Raw genomic sequence first — 12333 nt, forward strand, 5'->3', positions numbered from 1 at the left:
TGTGTAGAAAATCAAAATCACATGGTAAGTGTCTTTATCTTTACTTGCTATATTACTAGACATACGCGGTTAAAAGTTTGAACCTAAATCTGAAACATTTTTATACTACATATATGACCAAACCAAATTAAGTTTCAATTTAGGTTTTGCCAGGTTTCGTGAAAAAGTTTGAAAACCTGCTTAAACTGATGAATGGTTTAAAATTTATGCTCAAACTTTTCACCGTGTACAACAACATAGATCATCTGAACAAAACTATATTTTTATATTAATTTATATACCATACAAAATTATACATGTTTTATGACAGGTTGGAACGGTGCAACATTTAATAAAGAATGGTGGATTAAAATGTAACTTGCTGTCAATTTTGGGAAAAGAAGTAATATTGGAACACAATATGAATGGAAAGCAAAACAAAAAGCCGCTACTTCGTTACGCGAACCTAATGAATGTTATTTTTGGTAAGTATATTGGTCGGTATTTCGCAGTGCTTCAACTGACACTTTTAACGTTGTGATGTCCTACCAAATGGCAATTGCCCCCTTTGCAAACCTTTTGAACGCATTCTGGACTAGTTCAGTCCTAGGTGGTTCTGAATTAGTCGCAGCCCTTGATTAATATATATGTGCATAAACACACGTACATTTCTTGCACGATATACATATAATATATGTAGGATTGCCGATCAGACACCAATGATTGTACGCATCTTTTATTATTTGCACAAAGTTCGATTTATTAATTATAGTTCGGTTTTACAAAGATTACAATGTTTTAAGCACGCTCGATACATATACAAAGCCGTCCGTTCAGTTCAACCGTCACGCAATTACTTAAACTTTCATATTCACCTTCGTCACTCTTTAGTCTTTTGTCCTGTCCTTTGTCAGTCCGTTCCGTTTTACCACACAGGGTTGTAGTTATTGGTTTCCTAAGGCTATGTTTGCATCAGGCCATCCTACATTCGGCCATCCTGAGTTATCGTTTGGCCTCAGACGATGGTTCCCACTTTTTCATGAACTCTGCGACCGTGCTAGTACGCTTGGGTCCTTCTCCTTCGCCTATCTTTTCCACCTCGTAACGATCGTGAGGTAGAATTTTAACGATTTTGTACGGTCCAAAAAATCTTGGTCGAAGTCGTAGGGCGCTTCCGAATTGGGTTCGCTTGATGGCTACTAATTCGTTTAACTTGTATTTCGTTGCTTCCGCTCGCTTACTGTCAAAAGTTTTTCGATTTTCTTGCTGGATTTTCCTAATATTTTGTTGCGCTTCTCTCCGATGATCTTCTCTTGACCTGTACAGTTCTTCCATCGCTTCTTTTTCAAGATATTCATTCAATTCGGGCATGGCTTTTGTTCGCATTTCTACTCCAGTTAACAACTTAAACGGCGTTATGTTAGTACTTCTAGGGGGTGTGCTATTGAGTGTCTGCTGCACTTTCTCTATGTACTTGTACCAATTTGCTGGTGTTTCAAGACATAGTTTAGCTAGCATTGGGGTAATCATTCGGTTGATTCGCTCTACTTGGCCGTTACCTCTTGGCACTCCCGTAGCGATCAGATGTTGAATGGATTCGCTTTCGCAGTACATCTTAAATGCGTTAGCCATGAAAGCCGCGCCCCTATCTGTTACTATGCGTTTCGGATTCCCGAAAATAGGAGATTGTTTTTTTCAACTTATCAATTACTTCGTCTACTCCAGTACTACGAGTTGGATAGAGCCATACAAATTTAGAAAATGCGTCAACTATGACGAGGATGTAGGCATACCGTTTATTAGTCTTTTCCATTGGCCCCAACATGGTCTACGTGGTAAGTGCACAATGGTCGGTCTTCCTTGAATATAGGCTCCAAGAACCCCTCCTTCTTACCGCCCTTTGCTTCGGTGATGATGCACTGCACACAACTCTTTACCACCTTCCCTACCTTTGAAGCTAATTTAGGAATATAAAAGGACTTTTCGACAGCATCTTGTGTTCTCTTAGCTGAAAAGTGTCCCTGATTATGCCCTATGCGTATGACCTCTTCCTCCATTTAAGCGGGTACTACTAAAAGTTCCTTGGTGGGATCTTTGTGTAGAACTCCATGCTTGATATAAAAGTCATCATAACTCTCCGTTTCGAGTACTTTTAGTACTGCTCGCACCCAATCATCTTCCCTTTGTGCCTGCTGCAGTCTGAACTTTAGCGAATCCTCCAACAATAAACACGACATCCTACTTAAGGCATCAACGTGCCTCATTTTGCTACCTGCCCTGTGCTCTATTTCGTAATTAAAATCTTGTAGAAAAAGAGCCCAACGTGATACTCTTACAGGCACATCCTTCTTCCGCATCGTCATAGTGAATGCGTTGCAATCCGTTATTATCTTGAACGGGATGCCCAGTAAGTACACGCGCCACTTCTTCAACGCTGAGACGATTGCGAGAACTTCAAGTTCGTATGAGTGGTAACGCTCTTCCACTGGAGTGGTTTTCCTACTCATGTATTGTATTGGGTGAAGTTGTCTGTCCTCGCTATCTCTTTGCAGGAGCACTCCACCGTATCCATGCATGGACGCATCTGTATGCACCTCTGTCAACGCTTTTGGGTTGTACAAACGCAACACGGGCGCGCTTACTAATGCAGCCTTTAACTGCCTAAACGCTGCTTCCTGAGCCTCACCAAAAACAAACTTTTCACCCTGTCGCAACAAATCGGACAGTGGTTTAGCGACCACAGCATAACCCTCAATGAAACGGCGGAAATAGGAAGTCAGCCCTAAAAACCTTTGCAAGCTCTTCCGATCAGCAGGCGTTGGGAAACACTCGACCGCGATTGTTTTAATTTTTGATGGTCTAATTGTTCCACCCTCAACGATATAGCCTAGAAAGTCAACCTTCTCCATGAGAAACTGGCATTTACTCCAATTGATACGCATGTTGTAGTCCATTGCTCGCTCTAAAACTTTTTTCAACTTACGGATTCCTTCATCTTTATCCTTAGAGGGAATGATGAGGTCATCCATATACGTTACTACTGTGCCATCTTGTATTAAATCTCTAAACACTGAGAATATGTATCTTGAGAATACCGCGGGAGAATTACATATGCCGAATGGGACATAAAGGAACTCGTACTGTCCTTGGTGGGTAATGAACGAAGTAAATTTCCTTGACGTCACCTCGAGAGGCACATGGAAAAACCCGTTCATTAGGTCTAGAGTAGTAAACGCACGTGCACTCTGTAGCTTCTCTAGCACGTCATCTATTAGAGGCATGGGGAAGTGGTCTTTCATAATTTTTTCATTTAGGCGCCTATAATCGCAGCACAGTCGCTTGCTTCCATCTTTCTTTCCCACGAGTACTATTGGGGAAGCATATTCTGACGAGCTAGGTTGAATAATTCCGTCCCTTAACCATTCGGCTACCTGTTGGTCTACTACGCACCTGTTAGCATACGACATGCGCCTTGGCGCTTGATATATCGGAGTATCATCTATCAAAGAGATTTTCATATCAACTGGGGATTTTTGCTTCTTTTTTGGGTTATAGTTCTGAATTAAATTCCGAACTTCTGAAGCCTCCACCCTGTCAAGATGGGATAACTCAACGTCGACGCTATTTTCAGCTGTTGGCTCAAAAGCCAGACACAGATTCCTAAACTCTTTTAGAAACTCAGTTTCCTCATTGCTGTTGGGAGGCGTAACGGCCTCGGTCACTTTTGACGTCTCTTTTTTCCTAAAAACGACATTGTCCTCCGTTACAATTAAATCGACTTGTTTCAGAACACTGTTACCAATGATGGCTTCATACAGAATATCACGCTCCCTAACGACATGAAAAACGACACCTAACTGAATTTCGTCAACTTCTAACTTTATTTCAAAGCTTCCTAACGTGCGTAGTGTACTATCACCGATACCTTTGAGCTCACACTTTTCGGCCGACAGTTCGATTTCTCCTAACATCATAAGGACATCATAGCGAATCAGGCATAAATCGCAGCCTGTATCCAGCAATGCCGAAAATGAATAATTATTGCAAGTCAAGTTTTTAAAAATAGCACATGCAGTGGTTTTTACACATTTTCTTGCCTCCAAAGTATTCACCCGCCCCTTTTCCTGTTTCAATTTAGTATCTTTTTTTGGGCAATCAGCAGCTCGGTGTCCTGATTGGCCGCATTCGAAGCATTTTAACTTTTGTTGGCAACTGCGAGCTAAGTGGCCGCTAGCTCCACACTGAAAACATCGACGCGATTCACTTTGCTTCACAGCCGGGGATTTATCATTTGTACCACGATAATTTTGAACCGAATTCGAACTGGTTTGACGACCGGAACGAATTTTCTCGTAAATGGTAATTTGTTGCTTTAACTCATCTATATTTTTGGCCTGATACAAGCAGGTTTTATTTGATCTAGAATCTGGAATACCTTCGACGAAGTACTCGATCAGGCTTTTGTCATCAAGATCCACTGGCTTGCCTATTTCCATTAAACAATATAAATATTCGCGATACCCTTCGTTAGCGCGCTTGTACCGATTTCGAAGTAATTTATGCACGTCAATAGCCGCAGTGAAAATGCCAAATTCTTTCTTAAGTGACTGCTTAAGAGAGTCCCAATTCACTATACCCCGCTGACTGCGAACAAAAATCTTCGCTGCCCCTTTCATTAATTGTTTGCCGTAGATATATTTTTGTAAATCGTCCCATTGCACGGCAGTAGCATTATCTTCATAGTCATCAAGCCACTCCTCAATAGATGGGGGACCTGAACCGCTAAAAGTTTTCAACGACCCTTCAATGTCACGAAGTGTAAATGACGGGCGCGAAGCACCCAGGGGAAGCGATGCATAATTTTGACTTGCATCGCTTGCATCGGAGGAACCATCTTCTTCGCCAACAGTTAGGCCATAATATTCACATAACCTATCCTGCAGTGTCGCCTTCCGTCCAGTTGTTGACAACTTTAGAGACACTAGCTTTTCTTTTAGTTCATTTACGGTCAAACTTGCTTCAATATTCTTATAAAATTGCTCTGGTTTCTTATTTCACCTTACATTGGGTTTACTTCGTTCTAATTAGATTTTCTCTACACTCTAGGTATTCTCTTTCTTACACTGAATTACACTTTTGTGTTGTTCACATTGATTTTCTTTGTACTCTCTGTGTCCAATTTTCATACATAGGTTTAAGTTTGAAGACTTATAAATGTACATACATACACATAAACTAAACGGTCATATTATTTGCTAACATATTTTAAGCTCATACCTTGGTAACCAACAAACATTTACCACTCTTCTTGCTCGCTCTGCTTGAATGCCTGTGCTGCTTTTCTTCTTCGTATCTGCTGATGCTTTCGTGGAACTTCGTCAGTCTCGCCCTCAACTTATGCTCGCATTCGTCGCTGCTGCGCACTCGTAGCGCCAACTCAAAATGTATTTTTGTTTTATGCTTTCGTCCGTTGTCGATGCGCGCTCGCTGCGCCAACTTTAAGTCTGCTTATACTCTATTCCACTCAAAAAATTCTCGCCTTCGTCGTTGCTGCGCACTCGTAGCGCCAACCAAAATTTATTTTTTCCCTCGCTTCGTCCCCACTGCGCGTTTGTGCGCCGATCGAAATAAAACCGCTTATTTTCAACTGATGGTGCAGTTTGGAGTATTGTGGTACTATTCTGCCAAATAGGCTTGCTGCCTCTTTGTTGCTGTTCCTACAAAGTTTCGCTTGTACTGCAGTTTCGTCAACTGAATTATGCAGTCGGATTGACTTTGCGGGTGATTGTTTGTCGCGCTGCTCTCTGCGACGATTGCATTTAGCTGCGAACGCAAACTGCGTTTTGGGCTGCTATCCAAGTAACGGGCAACGGGATTTAGGATGGCGTGGTACAGCTTGCTGGCGGTGCTTTGAACTGAACGGTTTTATTGAACGGCAATATGTATTTTAATACTTTCGCAAAGTTGCACAGTTTAGCGACTGAATTTTTTTTTGCGAATATATGCACACGTTTATATGTTTTCGAAAATTGGAAAAATGTTTTATATAAAAGTTCGCACTTTTGCTTGATTGTGGGCGTGTCGGATTTTTGTATCCCTTTTCTGACACCACTTGTAGGATTGCCGATCAGACACCAATGAATGTACGCATCTTTTATTATTTGCACAAAGTTCGATTTATTAATTATAGTTCGGTTTTACAAAGATTACAATGTTTTAAGCACGCTCGATACATATACAAAGCCGTCCGTTCAGTTCAACCGTCACGCAATTACTTAAACTTTCATATTCACCTTCGTCACTCTTTAGTCTTTTGTCCTGTCCTTTGTCAGTCCGTTCCGTTTTACCACACAGGGTTGTGGTTATTGGTTTCCTAAGGCTATGTTTGCATCAGGCCATCCTACATATATATTTCTAATACTTTAATTACAGAAGCTGCTCAAAAACTAGGAATATGCGAAAAAGAATGCAAAGACCAGCGGCGCTCTCAAAATGATGACACAGCAGAATTAATAAGATAATTAATATATATTTAGCAAAAATAAGTTTACTTCTTTTTGATATACATATTTAGAAACAAGACTGAATTCATTATAATTAAAATTTACGTTTTTTTTATTTTATTTTTTGATATAAATACATAATACAATGTACTAATTGAAGTGGCAGATAATTAATGTTTATCAAAAATAAGTTTATTTTCAAAAGTTTTGAATATGCATATAAAAGACTGAATTAATTACAATTTTAATTTTAATTTTTACTTTATATTTTATATATATACTAAGTACATACACAACTTAAAGTTTTATATTTGATTTTAAATGCTAATAACCATTGAAACATGAAATTAAAAAAGATAGAATGACAACATTTTAAAACACCCTGTTTTTATTGTCCAAATTGAATAGTTCCGCTTCTGCGTAACACATTCTTGCCTCGCTTCTTTGGGATCAAGAGAACATGGCATTCTTTGTCCGCTTCTGCGTAAAGCTTTCTTGACTCGCTTCAAAGGAATCAACAGAGCAGGGTATTCTTTGTCCACTTCTCAATAAGGCATTCGTGCTTCGCTTCTATGAATTTAATAAAGGAATGCATTCTTTATCCGCTTCTCGGTAAGGCTTTCCTCAGTCGTTACTTTTTATCGTAGAGGTAATTTGTTCTCTATTCCTTTTACGGTGATCAACGTAGTAAGGCCATACCTCAAATGACCTCCAATGACAGTCGTTACTTTTTATCGTAGAGGTAATTTGTTCTCTATTTCTTTTACGGTGATCAACGTAGTAAGGCCATATCTCCAATGTCATGCCCATGTTAAAGTAATGCATTATAGAAGGGAAACGGTAAGCGATTGCCCATGTTTTACCTCATTTCATTTTCACTTCTGAGGTAATCATGTTTTTTGCTGGGCTGTTGCAAATCACTGATAATGCTGGATTTGTTTATTGTCAATTACTTTGTTTGACATTCCCATGTGCTCTTGGTTTATTAATAATTGTTTTTGTTTTATCGAACTATTGACAAAGGATTCAAGGTTCGATTCGAGCTCAAGGTCAGAACAATATTTTTTTGTAATAATAATTATTGTTTTTTTTTTTAAATTTTTCTATAATTGAAACATTGTAATTTGTTTTTGGAATAGTAAGTAGAAAATTTACAGACAACCTGCCCTAGCTGCGCAGAAAGATCCATTTCGAAGGGTGCTAAGCCTTCATCATCAGTACGATCTAGGCACGCTGCGCTAACCATTTAGCTATACAGCGGTGGTTTGTTTCACTGATAAATTGCTACTTCTATTCCTGTTGTTGTTGTTGTTGTAGCGATAAGGACACTCCCCGAAGCCTTGCGGAGGAGGAGTTCGGGGTCGTCAGAGTCTCAGCTGTTAATGAAACAGGATTCGCTACGGATAGGTGAAGTTGCCAATTGGGTTTGGAGAAGCTATATATTGCGCTGGCAACCTGAAAGAGTTACGCCACACAACCCCTTGAATCTGGTATTTTAGTCGCCTCTTACGACAGGGATACCTACCACGGGTATATTCTAACCCCCTAACCCGCTCCTCTTTACCAACTATATTTAATCAGCGTCGCGCCATCTGTTGGAAATCACTGATAATGCTGGATTTGTTTATTGTCAATTACTGTGTTTGACATTCCCATGTGCTCTTGGTTTATTAACAATTGTTTTACAAATTAATTTAGTACAAATTAATGTAAAGACAGAACGTCTCAAATTGTGCTAGAGCGTGAAAATGGGATAAAACTGAAATTAGCCAAGAAAGCAAATACAACACAATAGCTCAATGGTTAGGCGATTGTGTTTTCAGCAGTTTGACCGCGGTTCGATCCCCGGTGAAACCTGTAGAAATAAATAAACATTACGAAATTGCCTAACGATGATGACGTGACGGTTTTCGAAATGCTACCATCGCAATATGCCAGTAAATGTTTCTTTCTTTTCAGTTTTTCCCAATAAAACCAAAAATAATCATTAAATAACAATTATTACTTACAGGTGTTAAGCTCACAATTTCTTAAAACAACAACAAAAAAAATATTAAGTAAAATGAACACAGCGTTAAACATACACGAGCACGAAACATACATAGCACGAGTTTAAATATAGTACACAAACAATCTTCTGCAGTGAAGAGTAGTGGTACAATACCAATAGCAAAAAAACACGCCTAGTACAAATTAATGTAAAGGCAGAACGTCTCAAATTGTGCGAGAGCGTGAAAATGGGATAAAACTGAAGTTAGTCAAGAAAGCAAATACAACACAATAGCCCAATGGTTAGGCGATTGTGCTTTCAGCAGTTTGACCGCGGTTCGATCCTTGCTTAAACCTGTAGAAATAAATAAACATTAAGAAATTGCCTGACGATGATGACGTGGCGGTTTTCGAAATGGTACCATCGCAATATGCCAGTAAATGTTCCCATCTTTTCAGTTTTTCCCAATAAAACCAAAAATAATAATTAAATAACAGATTATTAAACAACAATTATTATTTACCGGTGTCAAGCAACCCCGCAGTGGGTTAGGGGGTTCAAATATACCCGCGGTAGGTATGAGGCGAATAAAATACCAGATTCAAGGGGCTGTGTATCGCAACCCTTTCAGGTTGCCAGCGCAATATATAGCTTCTCCAAACCCAATTGTCAACCTCGCCTATCCGGCAAAGGACCATCACATCGATAACACTCCCCAATGCCTTCGGGGAGTAACCTCATCGCTACAACAACAACAACAACAACCGGTGTCAAGCTCATTAATTCTTAAAAAACCAAAAACAAAAAAATCTAAAGTAAAATTTAATATACCGTTAAACATACAAACATATTTTTCTATAATTGTAAAATTGTATTTTGTTTTTGGAATAGTAAGTAGAAAAATTTCCAGACAACCTTGCATATTTACGCAAATAGATCCATTTCGAAGGGTGGTAAGACTTCATCATCAGTACCCTTTAGACACGCTACGCTAACCATTTAGCTATACAGCGGTGGTTTGTTTGACTGATAAATTCCTACTTCTATTCCTCTTAACCAACTATATTTAATCAGCGTTGCGCCATCTGTTGGCAAATCACTGATAATGCTGGATTTGTTTATTGTCAATTACTGTGTTTGACATTCCCATGTGATCTTGTTTTACAAATTTTTTTTTTTATCGGCTTATTGATAAAGGATTCAAAGTTCGATTCGAGCTCAAGGCCAGAACAATAACTTTTTTTAAATGATAATTATTGTTTTTTTTTTATTCAATTTTTCTATATGTTACGGAATGGTCGAAATATTAGGGCTTTCCCGACTTCCCTTCTTATTTTTTGATTAAAGAAACACTGCCTTTTCACTACTTTCACAAACTTTAACTTTATTAATTATTTTAGTATCCGTACGCAACGACTGTATAAGAACGACTATATCGAATTTGATGAGCACCTTTTTCTCAAGCTTAGTTCGTGTCTGCGGCCACCGTGGTGTGATGGTAGCGTGCTCCGCCTATCACACCGTATGCCCTGGGTTCAACTCCCGGGCAAACCAACATCAAAATTTTAGAAATAAGATTTTTCAATTAGAAGAAAATTTTTCTAAGCGGGGTCGCCCCTCGGCAGTGTCTGGCAAGCGCTCCGATTGTATTTCTGCCATGAAAAGCTCTCAGTGAAAACTCATCTGCCTTGCAGATGCCGTTCGGAGTCGGCATAAAACATGTAGGTCCCGTCCGGCCAATTTGTAGGGAAAAATCAAGAGGAGCACGACGCAAATTGGAAGAGAAGCTCGGCCTTAGATCTCTTCGGAGGTTATCGCGCCTTACATTTATTTTTTTTATTTAGTTCGCAAAAGTATATAATAATTTTAAGTACATTCCAGTGGCAAAGCGGTAACTTAGCTCTCGTACAAAATACATATGTATTACAATTGTATAGCAAATCTCAATTCATATTTACAGGGTGATGGTCTTCATTTTTTATTTTATAATTGTATTTTAAGGTAAGTATTTTCAGGTGATAATTTTGAGATGATAATTTTGAGGTAAGTATTTTTGAATTTGGCGGTCACCGTGGTGTGATGGTAGCGTGCTCCGCCTACCACACCGTATGCCCTGGGTTCAAACCCCGGGCAAAGCAACATCAAAATTTTAGGAATAAGGTTTTTCAATTAGAAGAAAATTTTTCTAAGCGGGGTCGCCCCTCGTCAGTGCCTGGCAAGCGCTCCGAGTGTATTTCTGCCATGAAAAGCTCTCAGTGAAAACTCATCTGCCTTGCAGATGCCGTTCGGAGTCGGCATAAAACATGTAGGCCCCGTCCGGCCAATTTGTAGGGAAAATCAAGAGGAGCACGACGCAAATTGGAAGAGAAGTTCGACCTTAGATCTCTTCGGAGGTTATCGCGCCTTACATTTATTTTACTTATTTATTTTTGAATAACTCAAGGGCAGGCAGACTTAAGGTAAATATATATTGGTAGCACAGTATACTCTAAGAATTCACGAGTAACTAGGTTTTTTTTTAAGTTTTCCATATAGGTAATAAGGGTAAGTATAAAGGCAAATATATGTATGTGTATGTATATTAATAGCTTATGATAAATCAATTAGATTTGGATCCATGTCCTCAACATGGCGCCCGGCCTGCGCAGCTAATGGGAGCAGCAACACCTGGATTTCTTCTAAAGTTGAGACCGCCTTGGTTACCAATTTTTGTAGCCGTTTCTGTGTGGCTTTCGGTTTTATCTGGTCCTTCTTAGGTTTCATGATAACTCGCCAAGTTGTATGTTTTTTGTGCTCATCTCGTTTCATATTACGATGTATTCACGTATGATGGGTCAGGCCGCACCGGCGGGAACTGTTAGGAGAATCACATGCCCCTGTGACATGCGAGGTGGCTAAGCAATTAATGCGGTATTTATGAGCTCGCACGGACTCGTAACATTCTTCTGGTGTCATGACCAAAAATGCAGGCAATACCTGAGAGAATGCTTCTGGCAGCACAAACGACATTTGTTGAACGTTTGGTGGTGGGTTCTGCAATGAGAAGTTAGATATTTTCATTAGCTTAGGGCGGAGTTGGAAGGAGGGATATTGTGGGACTCCCAGAGGATATCTGAGTGCGGAGTTATTTAGTGGATGGGGCTGGAGAACCTATTGCTGTGAGGGTAATACACAGAGTTTTGCAATTGGGCGCGTGTAGATGCCGTTTTGGGTTCGAACGTCGACAACGCGAATGTTGTCATCTGAGCCAGGGTGAAGGGTTATGATGCGACCAAGTCGCCAGTCGTTCGGAGGGAGAAGATCATCTTTGATAACCACGAGATCACCTTCTTTGATATTGGGCTGAGGTCGTTTCCATTTATATCTCTTATGCAAGGTTTGTAGGTACTCGCTCTTCCACCGTGAGCTGAACTGGCGATGCGGAACCTTTAATCTTTGCCATTTCGTAGTAGGGGATACGTTTTCGACATTCGGTTCTGGTAAGGAGGTTAAGGGGGCTCCTCGAAGAAAATGTCCAGGAGTTAGGGCTATTAAGTCGTTTGGATCCTGTGAAATGGGAGAGAGGGGGCGAGAATCGCAGGAAAACCATCTGTGTTTTCCTTCGGAACCAGCATGCAGAGAACATCACATCCAGTAAGTCTTATTTAATGTCGATCGAATTAGTATTATAAAATTAAATTTGTGAGTGTAGAGTTAACTACTTTCATAGCGGTTCGGCATAGTTTAATTGAAGAGAAACAAAGAAACCATCCTGCACTATACTCGTACAAGCAGCCACCTTTCCTTAGGAATTATTCACTGAGTGGTAAGTTTTGTCAATAATAATTTTCAAAGTTCAGTGAGATTACTAGTGGGGACTCT

General features: G+C 39.8%; 1 protein-coding gene across 6 annotated transcripts in view; it reads right to left on the bottom strand.

Moving 5' to 3' along the window:
- Positions 1-12333, bottom strand: part of TM9SF2 (transmembrane 9 superfamily protein member 2) — a 483300-nt gene that overhangs the window by 76026 nt on the left and 394941 nt on the right. Inside the window, exon 5 of one of the 6 annotated variants that reach the window (XM_067766152.1) lies at positions 10844-11505. The exons of the other annotated variants lie outside the window; for them this stretch is intronic. Coding sequence (XP_067622253.1) covers positions 11293-11505 — 213 coding nt within the window. The 3' untranslated portion in view covers positions 10844-11292. Of the gene's footprint in view, positions 1-10843; positions 11506-12333 lie in introns of those variants that run through there. 6 annotated transcript variants of the gene reach the window in all.

Source organism: Eurosta solidaginis, chromosome 2 (assembly GCF_040869045.1).
Source record: "Eurosta solidaginis isolate ZX-2024a chromosome 2, ASM4086904v1, whole genome shotgun sequence".
NCBI lineage: Eukaryota > Metazoa > Arthropoda > Insecta > Diptera > Tephritidae > Eurosta > Eurosta solidaginis.